This window comes from Heliconius melpomene, chromosome 11 (genome assembly GCF_056956725.1).
Source record: "Heliconius melpomene rosina isolate 202511_hmr_F chromosome 11, ASM5695672v1, whole genome shotgun sequence".
Classification (NCBI taxonomy): Eukaryota; Metazoa; Arthropoda; class Insecta; order Lepidoptera; family Nymphalidae; genus Heliconius; species Heliconius melpomene.
The window spans coordinates 7,441,038-7,459,394 of record NC_140399.1 but is presented as its reverse complement, the minus strand read 5'-3'; the positions used below and the strand labels follow the sequence as shown (position 1 = coordinate 7,459,394).

The following is an 18,357-nucleotide window of genomic DNA, read 5'->3' as shown; positions in this document are numbered from 1 at the left end:
TGACAAAATCTTGCAAGCTTTGAAACCAAGCACCATTGCACGCTTGAGTTGATGAACGCTTGGCAAGCGTGTAAGCATAGCATCGAACGTACGGTATGGTACCCTACCCGACCCGGTATCGTAACGTACGGTAGTTCATATTCGATTTGATTTTCAATAGCTTAAAATTTAAGAATTTGAATTAAGTAATTGAAGATATATTATAAGTATTTGATATTATCTTTAAAATTATTTAATCACGAATCAATATTCTTTAAGATTACAAAAATTTTGTCATTATCTATAAATCTTAAATTATTTTTGTCTATATTTCAATTAAACAAAATGGCTGAATTGCGTTGAAAATTATTGAATTTTATGAGAAAAAGTTTAACATAAGTAGGTACTAATAGATATAATGTCAAATTTGGGTTTTTGTGAGTAACAAAATAAAGTGCAGTGTGTAAATTTATAATTAACTTATATATTTCACGTGAGAGACAAATAGTGCGCGCATTTGCGTTGTTTGTTTACTTGTTATGTTTTTGCTCAAAAGTTTACCCAAACAATATCGACACATTATTTACTTCATTATATTTTACGAGTTTGTGATTTATTAAAATATTATCTTTTGCTTACAGAAACTTTTGAAATATGTCTAAAAAAGATCCAAATGATCGAAACGAGAGAAGACTAGATTCAAGTGATTATGAAAACTTAATATCACAACATAGTATCTTTGACGCTAAACCTAAGCATCAGGTACAAGAGCTACCTAGCTTTCCGGGATTTTCTAACGCAGAAACTCAAACAAAATCAAGTGACATAAAGACTCAAGGTTTACAAAGCGGACTTGGTGCCTGGCATTACAACCCTTGGTGGATGCTGGCCAGCACATCACGTAGCGTTCCATCGCAAGACGATTTTTCGGAAAACAGTGATCAAACTAAAGTGAAACAAGAACCCAGCGGAGCAGGAACTCCTGATCCAGATCCGTTACAAAGTGACCTAGACCAATTCCAAACGACTCCTACGCCGCCGCCTCCAGCGGGATTGGACTCATTTTGTGACGATTGCTCAGATCCTTTTTGTGATTCTAGTGTGACAATCTGTCGTAAACTTTTTCATTGTCCACATTGCAGAAAAAGTTATCCTACTATACTCGAATTCAATACCCATCTCACAGGTGTGCATCCTGCTCAAAAACCTTTCAGATGTCAAATCTGTTTGGAGCCCTTCTACAAAAAATCTCATTTACGGCGACATTTAGATGCAAGCCATACTCGAAAAGATGTAAACAAATGTTCGGTGTGTTCTAAATACATAAAAGATAAGAGTAACTTACGTAAACATATGCAAGTTCATACGGGTCGTGTGCCTCAGAAACAATTCAAATGTGATTTATGTAACAATAAGCGCTATATGTCATTAGAAAGACTCAATAATCACAGAGTGGTATGTACAGGAGAGAAAGTATTGAAGTATTGCGATATGTGTACTAAAGTCTTTGATAATTCAAGGTCTCTTAATAGTCACAAGAAAGTGCATGCAAGAGAATTAAAATGTGAAAGTTGTGGAGAACAACTCCGCTCCTTGGACCAGTTTAACAATCATAAAATGCTCTGTATGGGAAGCTCACAAGAAGCCGGCAGTAGCTCTGCAAACACTGGTGTCTCTGTGATGGGCCGATGTTGTACTCAACCTGGTCTATGCGAGCATGATAAACCTGCCTATTTGAACATACCTAGTTACGCTACTGGCAGAGTATTAGACTCTTCACTATCTTCAGTAAAATCTGAATTGAACTGATGGCATTTGCCATCTTTGGTATACAAATGGAAAATTTTCTGATTTTATTTTATACAGATTACCAAATGGTATAATCAATGACAGTAATAATTTACACAATTGAAAATTTCACAAGACTGATGCAAATATCCCGCCTCACAACTTGCTTTATTATTACCATTTAAATTTAGGATGTAGATTAAGAAATACAGTTAGTTTAATAAGAATTACCATTTGAGCATATTTAAACAGAGCTAATGCTGTAATGTGACAACTCCCTATTTTCTGTGTTTTATAGAGGAATGTGCTCAAATGGTTGCCCACCTCTTATTTTGTACCATAATTTTATATTACACCTGTAAGTTTTTCCACAAACCAGCTTTACTAATAACAAAACAAGACCAGACTTAAAGTATGTACCTTTTTAAAATGGCAGATATTATTTATTATTTGAATGTTACAATGCCTTGACTGATTTAGAATAATGACTATTAGTGTGCAGTATTACATTAAACATTTTTTTTTATTTTTCTATTATGGAAAGTTGTAAGAGCTATATTTTTTTTATAATTTTTAGAACTTTTAGAAGCTAAGTTTTATGTATAAATGGGTGGCGTTCTATGGAGACGACGTATGTAGTATGAGAAGCATGCTCTATTTTTCCAATGCTCTGAAGTACATTTCTCCAAATACATTTTTAAATGTAAGTTTATATTCTTTATAATTATTATGTATGGAAATATTTACTAAAGACAACTACACTTAAAACTATTATGTTTCAAATCATTAAAACTAGAATAACTAACTTTAAAGTGCAATGACCTTTGGCTAAGCCATGAACATAATGTGGTAATGAGTGTTGTTGAGTCTAGAAACTCAAAATATTTATTCTTGAAGTGTTATACACATAAAACTATTACTTATATCCATAGGAATATATTTTAAACGTTTATTAGGCCTATGTGTATAAGTAAAAAGTAATTACAAAATATAAGTATAAATCTGTTTGTAGATCTGGTTTCCTCATTGAAAGAAATTCTCGAATATTTGGAAATTACATTTTATACAAAAATGTTGATAGGAATCTATAGTAAGATTTTACAGTATACAAAAATCTTAATAACAATTATATAGTGGACAAATATTATATTTTCATGTTTCATATTCTTTAACAGACTATGTTTTAATCATATTGCTTTATTTAATTTTATTACAAGTTATTCAAAAAAATAAGACTTCTATTTTGAGGCTTTATATTTGTGTTTAGTTGTTGCTATTTACATTTGTTTTTACATATAATGTGTTTATTTTTTAATATTAGAATAGCTTAGTTTTATATATTATTATTATTATACATAATCTATATACATGTGACAATTATTATTTAATCAAAGGTATATAATTGTTACTCAGTTCTGAAGAAAGTACACAATTTATACCTTCACGTAAAGAGTTATAGGTCAATTACAACAAAGACAATAACTTACAATTTTTTATGAACTTTGGATGAAAAGAAATCAAAAAAACTGAAAATGTATTTGAAAACAATTTAATTTTGGGTATAATAAGTTGCTACGCATAGGACAAATTATAATTATTTAATCTCTAATTTAAAATTTTAGTTTAAATGACCCCTTATTTGTTAAGTCATATAGGAATACAATGGCAATATTATTGTTTATCTTGTTCAATTATTATATTTACATATTGATGAAGTTTATGTTGCATATGTTAATGTTATAAAAAATAGATTTGTTACTTCCAAAGAGCTAAAATTTCAGTTTGTGAATTTTTACAGAATGTTTGATTATAACTGAGTATATATAATTATATTTCATATTATTTACGGAATAATATGAGTGACTTTATTATTTTATTTTTTTAATTATCTAGTGTAGTGCAACAGTACAAATAATAATCAGAACTTAACATAACGAATTTCTCATGTATCATTTTATTCAAACAATTTTACAGTATATTTTTATTTTCATTGTAGAATTTAGAATGGTGTTACATATAAATAATTTATGCACCTAGAGTAAGAAAAAATGTGTTCATATGAATTTAGTTATAATAGAGCATACCTAGTTATATCTCTATTACAGTAGTGCTGTAGACTGTGAAACAGTGTAATTTCCGCCAGGAATATCTTGTATTGCCACCGAAATATACGCTACCTTTAGTTGCAGTATGGATATTGTTAAGCCAAATATATTGTACCAATGTATGCGACTTCAACATCTGTGGGGTAATCGTGCGAGCTAGCTGCTACCGTTACCTAATTAGGTAAACACCTCGGTTAAGATGATAGATATTAGCTTACAAACTAAAATATTGTAAAGAAAACGGTCTTCACGAATAAACAAAATTAATTTCCGTTAAATTTTGTTTCAATCTCCCGTTTTTGTCTTTGCAAATAGCAAATTACAAGAATTGTGCTTACTAACTTAGCAATACAACTTATATTATGCAATTACAGATAAGTAATTATATACAGGCCATCGTGACGCTGGAGCACAAGCGGGCGACTGCAAACGCTGTTGATGGGTTCGATTCACATTCGGAGAAATTAAATATTTTCACTTCCTTGCTCTAATGACAAGGCAAAGCTCAAGAAATCGGTGGAAAGTGAGGTACGGAGTGTTTTAGCACTACATTCTTATGTTCATACATTCTGTATTAACTTTGACTAAATGCAAAATAAAGGTATTTTTTGGCCACGTGTTTCTTATACAGGTAGAAGCGTCAGCGCTCATTTTACGGAAACAGTATATAACGTAAACATTTACTACTACAAAAATACTACTAAAGGTTAAACAACTTTGATAGGTTTATGTGTGCGTCCATCGTCCTTAACAAATGGCGTTTTATTTTACAACGATAATTTTATTATTTATTTGAAAAACACCTTTACAATAGATCTTTTAAAAGACATTTCAGGATTATTCATTCATTATGGAACATACATTGTACTCTTATAGCGAGTGTGGTAAATGAGTAGGTAATAAGAATATCAAATTATTTAGAAAATAAAAAATAAGTACAAATAATTACACTATTTTATTGTGAAACAACAAATCAAGTTAAATTACAACCCTGCCTCTTTTAGCGGCTGCTTTTACAATTTTAGTTTTCTTCTCCTTTTTCTTTTTGGCAATATTTTCTTTCCTCTTCTTTTGTCTCTCCTCCTTTTTATTTTCTACACCTTGAATCCTGTTATCCCATTTCTTTTTACTGACCTTCTTTTTTTGTTCCTGAAATATTGAAAAATAATTATGAATGAATGAATGTATTATAAAAAAATGTTTTGTTGGTGCGAAGATTGTTAAAAGAATATTATATTCAGCTCAATATAATAATGAGGCTATTGTTGTGCTGTATGAATTTGCCTGGGACAGCAAATCCAATAGTTATGGATCTGATTCCCACTTGTATACACTATATACCCTGCTTGCTGCTGCTGTTCCCACTCTCAAAATACAATGTCTCAAATTTAGGGAGGCTGTACAATATGAGAGAAAAAACATTAATGTACTTTTGATTATAATATAATATATATAGTAAGTTATAAAACAATTTCATTTTCTATTGAATATAATAAAAAAAAATATTTATAATTTATTTACCATTTTTTTGATAGATTTTTTCAATAGAGTTGGATCATCTTTAACTTTCTCTCCTTCAGCTTTTTGCAGGATATTTTTCCATGCCATTTTTTCTTTTAATTCTTTAGCCTTGTTGCTGTCTGTTTCTGCTATTTTTTTAAACTTTTCTTCCTGTTGTTGAATTTCATCTAGGATTTTCTTAGGATCTCTTTTAGATTTTGCCCCTCTTTCTAAAATACAAAACAATTTGATAAGCCAGACATAACTTATGTAGAAACTTTATACTGGTACATTTTTTATATTTATATATTTTAATTTTTATAAATAACATACAAAGTTTTAAATTACAACTTGAATAAAATAAAAGAACTTTGTGTTAAGACACTCTGTTCCCCACTTTATAAATTTATTTTAAGTGTAAATATCAATGTTAGTGGGATCAATCTCACCATTTTTATCTTCTAGCTTTAATAAGAAAAATTGGAATTGTATACAACATACCTTTATCACCAAGCTTTGCAAAATCAAACTTGGAAAATACCAATTTGCCATCATTATTGAATATTGGTTTAGCTGCATCAAGTTTTATTTTAGGTTTTATATTATCTTCACCAGTTTCTGTAGCTTCAAGTGTAGCTTTTACTTTATGCTTATTTAGCTTCACTCTCTCTTTTTTCTTTATTTTCTTATTTAATTTACTATTTAAACTTTTCTTAAGTAATTTATTTTTTAGGGTAAATTTATTTTCAGCTTTAATTTTTTCCAATTTTTCCTCTAATTCCATAATATTACGAGCCCTTTCTTTTTCAATTGGCTTCTTAAAGTTATTTGTTATTTCAATGTCCATTTGGTTTTCTTCATCTTCTGAAATGTAAAATAATTAACTTAATATTTTCCCTAACTTTTTGTCTCAATTAGTTCAGTTCAGTTCTTTTATTGTGGTGTTTCGAACGTGCCAGTTTAGTACAAAATCATTTCATATTACATTGTATAACACACAAAAGAGATTGTATGGTAAAAAATGTTAAAGGTACAGTTTAGTATATATCTTACCGTTCTTTTGTACTGGAATTGTTACAGATGAAAACAGGTTTTTCATAAAATTCAACTCCTTAGCAATTTCCTTCCTTATTTGATTACTTTTTATTGGCTTTTTATTTGCTGCCTGAACAGTCATTTTTATGTTTATTGAAATTGTTCAATTATGTTATTAATATGTTCATTTATTCTCTTCACTTTAGAAGTGATTCTAATCTTTATTATAAAATATAAACAGTAAGTATTAAACTAGTGTACTTTAATATTTTACTCCATATTCTTTAAGTATTTATATCACGTTTTAACAAGATTTAATACCATACAATACGAATACATAACCTCTATCTCTGTGACATTGACAAATTTACGTTTAGTAGAAATTACAGATTAATAATATACGAAAACAGTGGTCTCTGAAGTCCATAGGCTAACCTGAGGCAGGATTTGATTGATCTATGACAATTTGACAAATGACAGTTTTGTTTTGAAAAGACTCGTTAAGTTTTTTAAAGTATTCTTCATTAATTAACCACTATGTCTCAACAAGACATATCGTGTGGCTTAGAATATATAACACCCTCAGATTTACAGGGGTGTCTTACAGAAGCATTACATGCTAATTATGCCTTTATTGTTTCACCAATAGTTCACCCACGTTTTCGGCGAACAGTTCTTCCAACCGGTGCTGTAGTCGGTGGTTTCACGCGGTCTGATATGATTTTGTCTCCTCAAGATTGGAATAGTAGGATCGTTGGTAAATTATCAGCATACTTGGATCCAGACTCATCATCCGATATTGTACGTCAGCGCCATGAAGACTTACTTAATGAAGAACTTTTATACTGCCGAGGATTGGGGCTTCCAGCTGTAATATTAGCTTTGCATTCTAAGAATAACAATAATTTATGTAGAATTCTACAAACTTACTTTGAGACAAGGTCAGTACTAAATTTTCTTATAAAATATAAAAATTATAGAGGAATAAATATTTTTTTATTGTTACAGTCATCATCCAACACTTATATGGGTCTCAGTGTCTATGTTATGTCACAAAACATTACGAGCTAATACTGAGGAAGACAATGATAATGAAGATGCGTGGAACGAACCTTGGCATTGGTGGTCCAAATTTCATGAACGCATGGAATTTGATAAAAAAATTGGTGTTGTATTGGAAATATCTGCAGACTTACCATCCCAAGAAATAGTGAACAGATGGCTTGGTGAACCTGTGAGAGCTATAGTAGTTCCTACATCCCTTTTTCATAACAATAAAAAAGGGTAAGCTTTTGATATCCAAATTTAAATTATCAGTTTCATGAGCTATTAATACAAGAATAAAAATATTATAATTTTAGGTATCCAGTGTTGTCTAGAGCTCATCAGCAAGTTGTAGTTAGTATGATAGAACATGATGCACAGGTTATTGTAAGTGGAGCAAGAAGATCAAACATTGAATATTATTTGCAATATCTGTACAGGCTTTGGAAAAGGAGGCCATTTTTTGCTGAAGATCCCATGTTAAGTTATGCCAAAGGGTATATATTATTATTTACTGTATTTTGTTGATTTAGTTAAAACATATTCAATTTATAAAGAACATATATTAATCAAATTGCTATTCTGTGCATTTTTAACTGTCAAATACAATATTTAATAAAGACCACTTATAACTTTTTTTACATTATCTTTTAGGTGGGAAGACTATCTTCAGACACCGCTGCAGCCTCTTGCTGATAACTTAGATACTCACACATATAATGTTTTTGAAAAAGACCCAGTGAAATATGATCAATATCAAAAAGCAATTGCTAAAGCTCTAACTGACATACAGAAGAAAAGAAAAGAAAATGATACTAATGTTAGTAGCAATGTATATAATTATATTTTGCTTATAATTTATCTTAAAAGATGTGTTCATGTTTATAAATAATTGGCTTGCAGAGTAGACTTCACGGGCCACACCTTTTTTGCCTTTATTCTAATATAATATGCATTTTGAATTACTCTGTATATTAGTCAAAAACACATTAAAATTGTTTGATCGTTTGAAATATTTAAGAGCACATTGGTAGGAAGTGTTTTTGTTATATACTATGTAAGGATATAAGTAAGAGTACACTTGACATTATACTTTCAGACATCACATACAGATGCCTGTATAATTAATACAAGACCTGAAAGCAAAACTGAAACAGGTCAAGGAGACAAGGTACAGGAGGATGATAACAAACCAATTATTGTAATGGTGTTAGGAGCTGGCCGAGGTCCTCTTGTGAGAGCCACACTAAATGCAGCAGACATAACTGGAACTAAAGTGAAAGTAAGCAATACAAATATACATTTTGAACATATTTTAATCATATATAAAAAAAAATACGAAAAAGGGTGCAGTTTTGTGTCTTGTTACCTACTTATTTTTATATTTTTTTAAAATATATAAATAATCTATGTTACTCAATAGATCTGAATTTTGTACCAATTAGTATACAATAATGCTTTAATAATAAACTAGTGAAAAACGAAGTAAGAAATTATATTTAGTATCATTCTGTGTGTATCAGACCAAGTGGGAAGATATTATCACTAATAAAATTATAATTTTGTATGAAATAATACATTTTTCACATTTTAAGTATACACTATATTAAAATTTGAATGAGCTTTTCTAAGTTATTTTATTGTATAGTAAGCTCTTTTCAAAGGTAATAGCAGTAGAAAAAAATCCATGTGCAGTCGTAGTGCTTGCGGCTCAAGTGCGAGAGGTGTGGCGCGATCGCAATGTCGTCGTGATACCTGGTGATATGAGGCATTTAAATCTATCACCTAAAGCAGATATTATTGTGTCAGAATTATTAGGTATTCATAAAAATAATTACTATTTATCAGTTATTTGGTTAGCTTTTGAAAAATTCATAACATATTATGCCCACAGGGTCTTGGGGAGACAATGAACTTTCACCAGAATGTTTGGATGGTGCAATGGGTCTACTGAGACCTGGGGGTATATCTATACCTAAACAATATTCTTCATATGTGTCACCTGTTTCATCACCCAGACTATGGGCAGCATCCAAATTAGCTACACCAGGAAATGCCAACCAGATTGAAAAAAATCTTGAAACTTTATGGGTTGTTTATATGCAAAATAAACACATTATTGGAGACACAAAAGTAATTAAATTGTTTCATAAATAACATTTTTAACTTTTGTAAGACATGCTTATGTATTTAAGTTTAAAAGCTCAATAATATTATTAAACAATTTTAAATAAATAATTTTTTAGGTGGTATTTACATTTGAACATCCCTCTGAAGCTGCCAGAAATCATGAAGGACAAGATTTAACAGATTTTAGAGGATTGCCAGTAACAGATAACAGGAGATGTGCAACACTAACATGGGATGTAAAGCAAGATAATGTAATGCATGGGTTCGGAGGATATTTTGACTGCATCTTATATGAAAATGAAATGATAAGCATAGTACCCTCTACTCACAGTCCTGGAATGATATCTTGGTTTCCAGTTTTCATACCTATAAAAGTATGTATTAAATATGATATTTTTACAATAAATCAATTTATTCTTTGTACAAAATATATGAATTTTTAAACCTGTGTTTTTCATAAAAAAGTAAATAAAACAACACACATATCTACAATTATATCTGCTTTATCACAAACTTGGGGGTATAGAAATATTTCACTACTCAGATAAGTTTCTGCCACTCAAAGTGTTATAACACTATGTTCTCTATGCCTCTGCTATATATACCATGAAGCTATAAAAATATTATAGGTATATGTTAACAAAACATGTTGTTACAGACTCCTCTCCGGGTCAAGAAAGGTGATATTATAAAGGCAACATTTTGGCGATGTGTGAGTTCTCGACGGGTTTGGTATGAATGGATAGTTGAAGTAGGTGATATGGTTACACCTTTACACAATTCTAACGGGCGGAGTGCAGAAATGTTATTATAAGACAATTATCATTATGATAAAATGAAAAATTAAAAGAAATTTTATATAGTTAATTTTTTCTTATGTGTTTTACTTCTAAAAGTCCTCCATAAATAAAGTAGAGCTAATTTACTTCACTGACAATTTCACTATGTTCATTTCTCTATGAAAATCATTAATACATTGTTCCCATCTTTTCTCAAAATAAATACCTGCAATAAAAAAACAACAAGAATTTAATTATTATATTAATCTTGATAATTTTAAAAACATTTAAGTTTTTATTACATTTTTCTATTTAAAAAGATCAACTCAAATATATAAATATGCAATGTAGTAGAGATAAGTAAGACATACCTTGTAAGAACTTAGCATATTTGCCTGTTTTGATGGCCCATGGTAAATAATATTTTAAATATAACTGTCTATGTTTAGGTTTTAGACGTGCTGCTCCCCAGATTCCACCTCCAATACACATTGGTAGCTTTGTTTGAATTCCTTCTACCCATTTAACAGTTACCTTTAATTAATTGGTCTAAAATATTACAATACTCTTCAATATCAAATAATAAGATGTCTCATGTATTGTAACTTACTTCACCAAGCATTGTAGTTTTCATAAATAATGTAGCATGCACTAGATCATGAACCTCTCTATACCTTTGCATTACATACGCCAAATCAGGGTCACCAATAAATTGAACTGGTAATCTTGAATCTGCAGTTATTTTGTTATCGCTCATAAAATCGGCATATACACGACCGAGTGTATTTTCTGGTAAATTCGAAAGTGTTTCAAAGCAAACAGTGTGACTATTGATTCTCGGCATATCTCTCAATATTTCAATTCCTTCTTCACTTGCTAACATCTTTTCTCTCATAGATTTTAGAGCGGTATCACCAGTTACTTCCCCTAAACAAGCTATCATATCACCCCTGTGAGGATTTAGAAGAGCTACAGATGCTGAACCAATAGATAGTAATGTCCTTTGAAATAAGCTAGTAGGTATATAATGTTTTTCTAGTTCTTCCTTGAAGTTTGCACCTTTCGCACAGGTGCCCATTCTTCTTAAAAAAAGTAGTGTACGCATTTTATACGTAAATTAAAAACGTAGTCAAATATATACTTAAGCGTTGTACATTTATAATTAAATATGTTAATATAATACAATAGTATCAGCTGTAGCACTTATGACAAATGACATTTGATTGATAACCAATGCATATTGCATACTTGCATAGCAAAAAACATTTATACTCTATGATTCATAGAGTATGTAACACTTAGCAGGTTAGTCTGCCTATTGACCTTGACATAGAGTTATATATAGTGAAAATCTAATAACGTTGATTGATATCATTGAACTCGAATAGTCAAATAATCTTTAGTAGCGGTAAAATAAAACAAATCCGAAAGTGAACATTAAAATGGGTTATACCCAATTAATATATATTTTTGTATGTGCAACCAGCAAACCGAATATTTCGATACCAACTCGTGAACGTAAGTAATGTATATCTGGTCAAAAGTTTTATCAATATAAATATTTTTGTGTAAATACAAGAACGCTTAAGTAAATATACCAATATATTACTTTTAAATAAATAAGGCTTAAGTGTTAAAACAAAATATTGAATTTGGTCCTCTACCACGAAAATTTACAACATTAACAAAATTAGTTATAAGTAACTGATCCATTTCTATATTAGAACGCTATTATGTTTACACTTTCAATACTCGGACAAAGTTAATCACGTCTCATTTTGTACTTATTTGAAAGGTACTGTTAACCTTAATTGGCTCTAAGTCTAAATATTAATACCGGTAGAACGGAGGAAAGAGATATAAAAACAGTAAAAATATTTTTTGTTACTTAAAGATTTTTTTTATAATGGAAGATCTTCAATTGACGTTAAAGTTATGGATAGTTAATTTGTGCTGCTGAAAAGTTGTTTATTTTATAAATTATAGGTATTGTTCAAGTGACAAAAGGCTGCTTATTGTAATCTTTGATAAATAAGGGACAGATTTTATGCATTAGTAAATTTAATTTTGGTAAAAATATATGGATATTGATGAAAATATTTGTATATTCACATATTTCACAAAAATAGGTAAATAATACATCTTAGCTAAGTTAAGGGATTATCTTTTGTGTATATAAACAAAATTTCCGGAGTGCCTATTCAATTAATTCCTAGTATTTTTCTTTTCACCCCATGTGGTGGTAGGTGTATCTATTAACCCCACATTATCCCTAAGCTATAGGTGATCTGACCTATTTTTTTTTTCATTTATAATATAATTAGGTTTCAGAAGTGAAATATGAAAAATAAAACTATACAACACTAATGTTACAAATACAATCTTATTTATTAAAAATCTAAATAACTATAAAATGAAGTATAAATAACTAGAAACTCATATAAAACACCAACAACATTCGAAAACACATATAGGTATTTACTCAGTGTTAATTATAGCAGCTCTTTTAACCAATTCACATTATTTATTAATTAAAACATTTAAATTACTTTATAACTTGCTAATAATGATCTATTAACAACCTAGTAACAAATCACATCGACTACAACACGTGTAACCTCAAGTATATGAGGGCCAAATATGTCTTCCCGCTTAAATTGTTGTTGTTGCTGCTGCTCTTTATTTATGGTACCCGCTTAAATTAGTAACTTAATAATAAAATGAAAAGAGCGGGAGCGGAAGACATTGACAGTGACATTGACACATTGCAGTACTATATTTGACAGTTGACATTTGTAGCACAGAAGTCTCCTAACTATATATCGTGTATAGATTATAGAAACACATGACTGTACATGCATAGTATATATAAAACCAGTATCAATTCATATTTTTATATAAATTATTGTAAAGTAAAGCATAGTAAAAGAATTTTTTTATTTCTATAAATATTCCATATCCACCATATTTAACAGTATCGGCCAATATCGTAGTTGGAATATCGATTATTGTTACGAAGTAACAACACTATTGTACTAGTATTACATAGATATGTTCCTTGTAGTAATATGTAAAATATAAAACATCAAAACAATATATTTATATAGTTCTTGAGTAATTTTATTGACAGTAATCTCAAAGTAGATTCATAAAAATTATCGTTAATAAATGTACTATCCGTAGTTAAAAATATAGAAAATGTGTTTGGAATTTATATTTGTAACTAAAATATAATCTCGAATATATTTTCACAACCCTTCAAACGATGGCAAACCACGAAGAAAATCCTTTGCAAACACAAAACAAAACATTTATTCCAGTATTTAAAAATAACGTTGGTCGACCAAAAAGAAAAGCGGAAATTATATTCAGCCCACCACCAAAATCTATAATATCATCAATTCTATGTCAAGAACAAAAAGAAATACAAGAGAATTCTGTCTGTGAATCAGATTTATGTAGCAATGAGTCTTTTGAAGAAAAGAGAACTTGTGAAGATTGTTCTGATGGGTATAAAATAATTTAATATTTAATATACATTTATCTTTTTTTATATTTCTAACAACTCCTTTTTGTTTTCAGAATTATTTACAATCAAAATGACTACAATGATCATATATTATTACACAAAAATAAAGTTTACCATTGTGACTATGACAATTGTTCATATGTCACAAAGTTTTCTTCAAATCTTACAACACATAAGAGAACACATACTGCAGAAAGACCATATGCATGTGATGAATGTACTTTCAGAACTAATTTCATAAACTCATTAAAATCACATAAGCGTCTACACAGAGCAGAGTTGCCGTTTGCTTGTCAGTACTGTAAATATAAATGTAACAGTGGTTCTAATTTAAAGAAACACTGTATGCGTAAACACTCAGATAGTTTAAAAAAGTAAATAAGCTATTATTTACATAATTTGTTTTGTTTAAATTGGAAATAAAAAACATCTTAAATATTTCAAAGCATTTATATTTTTTCTAGTTATCTAAATAAAACCTTATTTAGAATTATTAAAATGATATAAATATATGTTAACCCAAAAAGGTCATCCTAATTATATAATGATGATAATCAATAACACCACCACATACACATAACCATTTTTATTTCTTTATAAGCGAGGTTATAAAATAATAGTAATCATAATACTATACTGGTATTTGACCTTATTGTTATTGTCAGCTATGCTATATATTACTTACTCCTAAATTGGTGTTGTCAACATCACATTGCTTATCACTTCTAAGTACTCTTGAAAAATATATTTTATATTATATATAAATGTATATATTTAGGAATAAGTAATATATTTGTCTTGTTGTATTTACATTAGTGACAATGTTCAGTAAAGTCTACCACCACTGATTCTCGCCAGCCAAAGAGAAAATAGCCAGTTGCAGATCCAAGGACAACAGCAGCACATAACCAAGTGTTATAAGTCATAAAAACCAACATTAACATGTAGCTTACAAGCACTTGAATTCCATGGAGTATAGTCTGCCATGCGTGTTCCATACTGAGCATTGTTGGTCTAAAATGATAAAATTACTATAATATACTTGATTACATACTACATGAAAAAAGAGAACATTAAACAATAATACTTACATATTTCTCTCTAGGACATGTGGCATAGGCCTAAAATAAAAAATATTGTAGTGAACATTGTTAAGAATATTAAAAAAAAAGTCATTTATGTGGCCAATGGTGGCATAGGGGCACAAAGTGTGAGTGTAAATACGACAAGTTGTGGTTTTGATTCCCACTGGAACTAAAAATATTTTCATTTCTTCACTCTGGTGTTGAGGCGAAGTGTGGCGTTGAGTTCCAAAACTCAACACACAATGTCTCCAGAATTCGACAGAAAATGGGGAATGAACGGTCTTAATAATAGATTCCCTCTGTTTATTATGCTGAATGCGAGACACAATGTGACATTAAAAAGAAGTAGTTTATTAAATCACAAATAAATAGACAAAATATAGAAAAATGTGTTTCAATAATAGACAAACAGTAGTAACTGTGCAAAACTATAAATAAAAAAAGGGTTTAAATATTTTCATGAAAAATAATTTGGGGTAATGAAAAAAATTATATAATTATAAATATAGAATATGATATTTGCTATTTTTGTATATGATCTAGTCTTTAATTGATATAAAGTATATCAAGTGTGCCAGTCTTCAAAATCAATTATAGTCCAAATTCAAATTTAAATTCAAAAACAATTGTAAACACAGTAGTCAAACTAACACATAAAAATAATGGTATAAATTTATGCTGCCTTGTTGAACATGATTTACACATTTGAGTATTTACCATTGCCAAATTAAAATTAAAGATCTGGAATATATAAGAAAAAGTAAGATTTTCTTTTTTTCGAAGTATATAGTTTAATGATATTGGTCTTTATAGCGCCACCAGATGGGTAGGGAAAAGTATACTCTTTTCCAAAATGTACAAATTCTCATTGCAAGCACTATGTGGCTGCTTGAGAGCAAGTTGAAGGTTGCAATGGTCTTCCTCTGCAGGATACAAACCTTGACTTGCGGGCATTGATCAATCAATTGGGCACAATACAATTGTATTGTGCCCATAACCATCACATTTATAGTCAAAAAATGGTACTAAAATGGCTTAAATATTTGTTAGAATTTTATAATATTTTACATACTGTATTACTTGAGGTTCATCTGCACAAATATTTGCAACACGTTTATCAGGTGGTGCCACTGCACAATACTGAAGTCCTGTGTAAGTTTTCCAAAGTAAATGTTTTCTATAATATTTAAGCCTAAAAGTAAATAATAGATAAAAGCATATAATAGCAAATATAATTATATAATAATTAATAAAATTTTGTAAGGTAATTCTTACCCCTCATAAATTAGAGCTAATATAAATATTGCCAAAAAAGATCCAATAAACTCGCCAATATCAGTTACTTCCCACCATGAAAAAAGAATTGTCACCATATATCCCCCATGGAACTAAAAAAATATTATTGTATACTATATATTAACTGCTGTTGCATATTAGAAATGTCAACTAAAAATAAATATGCTTACTGTCATGCCTCCATGCATATCATGGACATTTGGACCTGCACCATGAATATGATCGCGAAGATTTGAATGATTTCCCTAAAAAGTAAGAAATATAAAAATAATGTATTTATTAACTAATAATGTAACTTGGTAGAAATACAATTTTTTTTAAACTTACATTAAAATTATCTAAAAAACTTGTTTCATTCACATTAGTTTGATGAACTCCATGAACTATGTTGTGAACCATACTATGATCCATATTACTCATCTTATGACTTGAATGATCCATGTGACTATGTTCCTCCATGGTAAACCTTCAGAACTAAGTACAATTATCGTTATAACAAATATACACTACACAATTTTTTACTTTCAGATCACTTGCTTTTAAAACTATACAATCAAACAGTTGCTGCAAAGAAAAAAGTTTATTAAACATCAGCTTCGAATCAAAAACAACATTGTGAAACATCAACTAGTTTTATTAAATATGTTTTGTAATAAAACTCAGCCTAAATACGTTTACAATATTCAATACATACCAACAAATAATATAATATATATCTGTGATAGAATAACTTTTGAAAGTTAAACCTAAAAGATTAAAATTTAATCACGCGTTAGCACTTTCACTTTCTTAAGAGGTTTTAGAATGCTCTGTATTCAAGTAACTGTATCATTTTTGTAGTAGTTGAAAATAATAGTTTACATAATATTACTCTCAGATTTCTAATATGAAGAATGTCATTGGTACATCATATAAATATTAAAAGTTCAGCTATAAAGAACAAGAAAGATTAATTAATTAATTAACGTTAAACTTTTTTTAATTAGTAAAAATTCTTCGAACTAGATGCAAAAAAAATTATGTTTAAGTTAAGATTTACTTTTTGACATTTGTCTTTAATTGTCAAGTGACAATAAAATTGTCATTATAGTACGTCAGTCTATTATTTTTCAATATTTTTCTTCTATAGTGTGGTCTTAGATCATTAATTCTTATTGCACGATGCAATTTACCATAACGAGTACTTTGCTAATTAAAGTTTCTCTATACTGAAAAAAAAATTGAGTAAAAAAAATATTCTCTTTACTAATTCTCTTTAAAAATATTCCCAGATTTTATTTGTATTTATAGCGGTTGTTTAGAATAAAAAAGTGGTCTCTATTTTTTATTTAACAAGAGTTAATATTAGATTATTAGAGAGACCAGTCAGAGACACAAAATATGACTGTAAGCGCGACTGGTTGTGGGTTCGATCACCACTCGCGGAAATGAAATATTAATTAAAATTTCTGTTTCCATTTCTTCACTCTGAAGTCGAGGCAAAGCGAGGCGTCGAGTTCCACCACTTGACACGCAATGCCTTCAAAGTTTGAGTGGAAAGTGGGGAATGAAGTGTCTTAATACTAGATGCCCTCTGCCTACCCTGCTGTGTGCAGGATACAGCGTGAAGCTGATTAATTGATTTAATATTAGCTTAATTTCACCAAAGTATAGCCACTAGGTAGTCGTTAAAACTAGAAGTAAAGAATATTTTACAATCACTTTTGTCTATTTAGTTATTTGCTTACAGGTAAAATTTATTTTATGAATTTATTTAAGTTGTATATTCTCTTAATTTACGTCCCTAAATCATTAATTGCTTTGCAAGTTGACCATTATTTGGAAGTGTCCAATACCGTACTCAATTTTACAGATAGTATCTCATATTAATCTACAAATCCCATACATTTTTAACTTAAATTGTCTATTTTACTAAATATTTAAAATTATCGTCATGCAAACTTGACCTTTACTTTATTTAATACAATAGAGAATGCAAATCAATTCGAAAATGTAAAAACCTGCTGATAATATAAGCATACTCATAGTTTGTAAAAAGGTTTTTTCCTTCCTGATTATTTGCTTAATAAGCTATATATATTGGCAAG

The 18,357-nt window shown here is 29.4% G+C and overlaps 6 protein-coding genes across 11 annotated transcripts; 3 read left to right on the top strand and 3 right to left on the bottom strand.

Annotated features, from left to right (window-relative positions):
• The first annotated feature begins 218 nt into the window (after positions 1 to 218).
• LOC146534672 (uncharacterized) lies at positions 219 to 4,150 on the top strand. 6 transcript variants are annotated; one of them, XM_085192965.1, is made up of 2 exons: positions 219 to 378; positions 621 to 4,150. In XM_085192965.1, exon 2 carries the CDS (start codon positions 634 to 636, stop codon positions 1,786 to 1,788), a length of 1,155 nt encoding a protein of 384 aa, XP_085049091.1. In that variant the 5' UTR covers positions 219 to 378; positions 621 to 633; the 3' UTR covers positions 1,789 to 4,150. The 6 variants fall into 6 exon arrangements, with proteins under 6 accessions (XP_085049091.1, XP_085049094.1, XP_085049092.1 ...); XM_085192968.1 differs by having other exon boundaries at positions 321 to 416; XM_085192966.1 differs by having other exon boundaries at positions 367 to 486.
• A 658-nt stretch (positions 4,151 to 4,808) lies between these two features.
• On the bottom strand, positions 4,809 to 6,740 carry LOC146534671 (surfeit locus protein 6 homolog). Its single transcript, XM_085192971.1, has 4 exons — positions 6,426 to 6,740; positions 5,874 to 6,236; positions 5,394 to 5,602; positions 4,809 to 5,021 (listed from the first exon to the last, which is right to left on the bottom strand). The coding sequence occupies exons 1-4, from the start codon at positions 6,547 to 6,549 to the stop codon at positions 4,851 to 4,853; spliced, it is 867 nt and encodes a 288-aa protein (XP_085049097.1). The 5' UTR covers positions 6,550 to 6,740; the 3' UTR covers positions 4,809 to 4,850.
• A 204-nt stretch (positions 6,741 to 6,944) lies between these two features.
• Positions 6,945 to 10,453, top strand: csul (protein arginine N-methyltransferase 5). Its single transcript, XM_085192962.1, has 9 exons — positions 6,945 to 7,348; positions 7,416 to 7,691; positions 7,769 to 7,948; positions 8,106 to 8,271; positions 8,551 to 8,733; positions 9,116 to 9,269; positions 9,346 to 9,584; positions 9,698 to 9,955; positions 10,240 to 10,453. Exons 1-9 carry the CDS (start codon positions 6,945 to 6,947, stop codon positions 10,393 to 10,395), a joined length of 2,016 nt encoding a protein of 671 aa, XP_085049088.1. The 3' UTR covers positions 10,396 to 10,453.
• On the bottom strand, positions 10,065 to 11,599 carry Coq4 (Coenzyme Q4). The gene is made up of 3 exons (XM_085192973.1): positions 10,971 to 11,599; positions 10,732 to 10,894; positions 10,065 to 10,586 (listed from the first exon to the last, which is right to left on the bottom strand). The coding sequence occupies exons 1-3, from the start codon at positions 11,463 to 11,465 to the stop codon at positions 10,504 to 10,506; spliced, it is 741 nt and encodes a 246-aa protein (XP_085049099.1). The 5' UTR covers positions 11,466 to 11,599; the 3' UTR covers positions 10,065 to 10,503.
• A 1,868-nt stretch (positions 11,600 to 13,467) lies between these two features.
• Positions 13,468 to 14,334, top strand: LOC146534668 (uncharacterized). The gene is made up of 2 exons (XM_085192961.1): positions 13,468 to 13,870; positions 13,943 to 14,334. Exons 1-2 carry the CDS (start codon positions 13,626 to 13,628, stop codon positions 14,265 to 14,267), a joined length of 570 nt encoding a protein of 189 aa, XP_085049087.1. The 5' UTR covers positions 13,468 to 13,625; the 3' UTR covers positions 14,268 to 14,334.
• On the bottom strand, positions 14,321 to 17,292 carry LOC146534667 (high affinity copper uptake protein 1-like). The gene is made up of 7 exons (XM_085192960.1): positions 16,965 to 17,292; positions 16,598 to 16,834; positions 16,441 to 16,515; positions 16,250 to 16,362; positions 16,047 to 16,166; positions 14,981 to 15,010; positions 14,321 to 14,903 (listed from the first exon to the last, which is right to left on the bottom strand). Exons 2-7 carry the CDS (start codon positions 16,727 to 16,729, stop codon positions 14,702 to 14,704), a joined length of 672 nt encoding a protein of 223 aa, XP_085049086.1. The 5' UTR covers positions 16,730 to 16,834; positions 16,965 to 17,292; the 3' UTR covers positions 14,321 to 14,701.
• Positions 17,293 to 18,357: the final 1,065 nt, after the last annotated feature.

Coding starts and splice junctions, on each gene's coding strand:
- LOC146534672 (XM_085192965.1), top strand. CDS start 634: ATGTCTAAAAAAGATCCAAATGATCGAAACGAGAGAAGACTAGATTCA.
- LOC146534671 (XM_085192971.1), bottom strand. CDS start 6,549: ATGACTGTTCAGGCAGCAAATAAAAAGCCAATAAAAAGTAATCAAATA. Junction 5,603..5,873: donor TGCAAAGCTTGGTGATAAAG/GTATGTTGTATA, acceptor TTTGTATTTTAG/AAAGAGGGGCAAAATCTAAA. Junction 5,022..5,393: donor AAAAATCTATCAAAAAAATG/GTAAATAAATTA, acceptor TCAATATTTCAG/GAACAAAAAAAGAAGGTCAG.
- csul (XM_085192962.1), top strand. CDS start 6,945: ATGTCTCAACAAGACATATCGTGTGGCTTAGAATATATAACACCCTCA. Junction 8,272..8,550: donor GAAAAGAAAATGATACTAAT/GTTAGTAGCAAT, acceptor TTATACTTTCAG/ACATCACATACAGATGCCTG. Junction 9,270..9,345: donor TATTGTGTCAGAATTATTAG/GTATTCATAAAA, acceptor TTATGCCCACAG/GGTCTTGGGGAGACAATGAA.
- Coq4 (XM_085192973.1), bottom strand. CDS start 11,465: ATGCGTACACTACTTTTTTTAAGAAGAATGGGCACCTGTGCGAAAGGT. Junction 10,895..10,970: donor AAACTACAATGCTTGGTGAA/GTAAGTTACAAT, acceptor AATTAATTAAAG/GTAACTGTTAAATGGGTAGA. Junction 10,587..10,731: donor ATATGCTAAGTTCTTACAAG/GTATGTCTTACT, acceptor TTTTTATTGCAG/GTATTTATTTTGAGAAAAGA.
- LOC146534668 (XM_085192961.1), top strand. CDS start 13,626: ATGGCAAACCACGAAGAAAATCCTTTGCAAACACAAAACAAAACATTT. Junction 13,871..13,942: donor TGTGAAGATTGTTCTGATGG/GTATAAAATAAT, acceptor TTTTGTTTTCAG/AATTATTTACAATCAAAATG.
- LOC146534667 (XM_085192960.1), bottom strand. CDS start 16,729: ATGGAGGAACATAGTCACATGGATCATTCAAGTCATAAGATGAGTAAT. Junction 15,011..16,046: donor GATGAACCTCAAGTAATACA/GTATGTAAAATA, acceptor TTTTTATTTTAG/GCCTATGCCACATGTCCTAG. Junction 14,904..14,980: donor CATGTCCTAGAGAGAAATAT/GTAAGTATTATT, acceptor TTATCATTTTAG/ACCAACAATGCTCAGTATGG.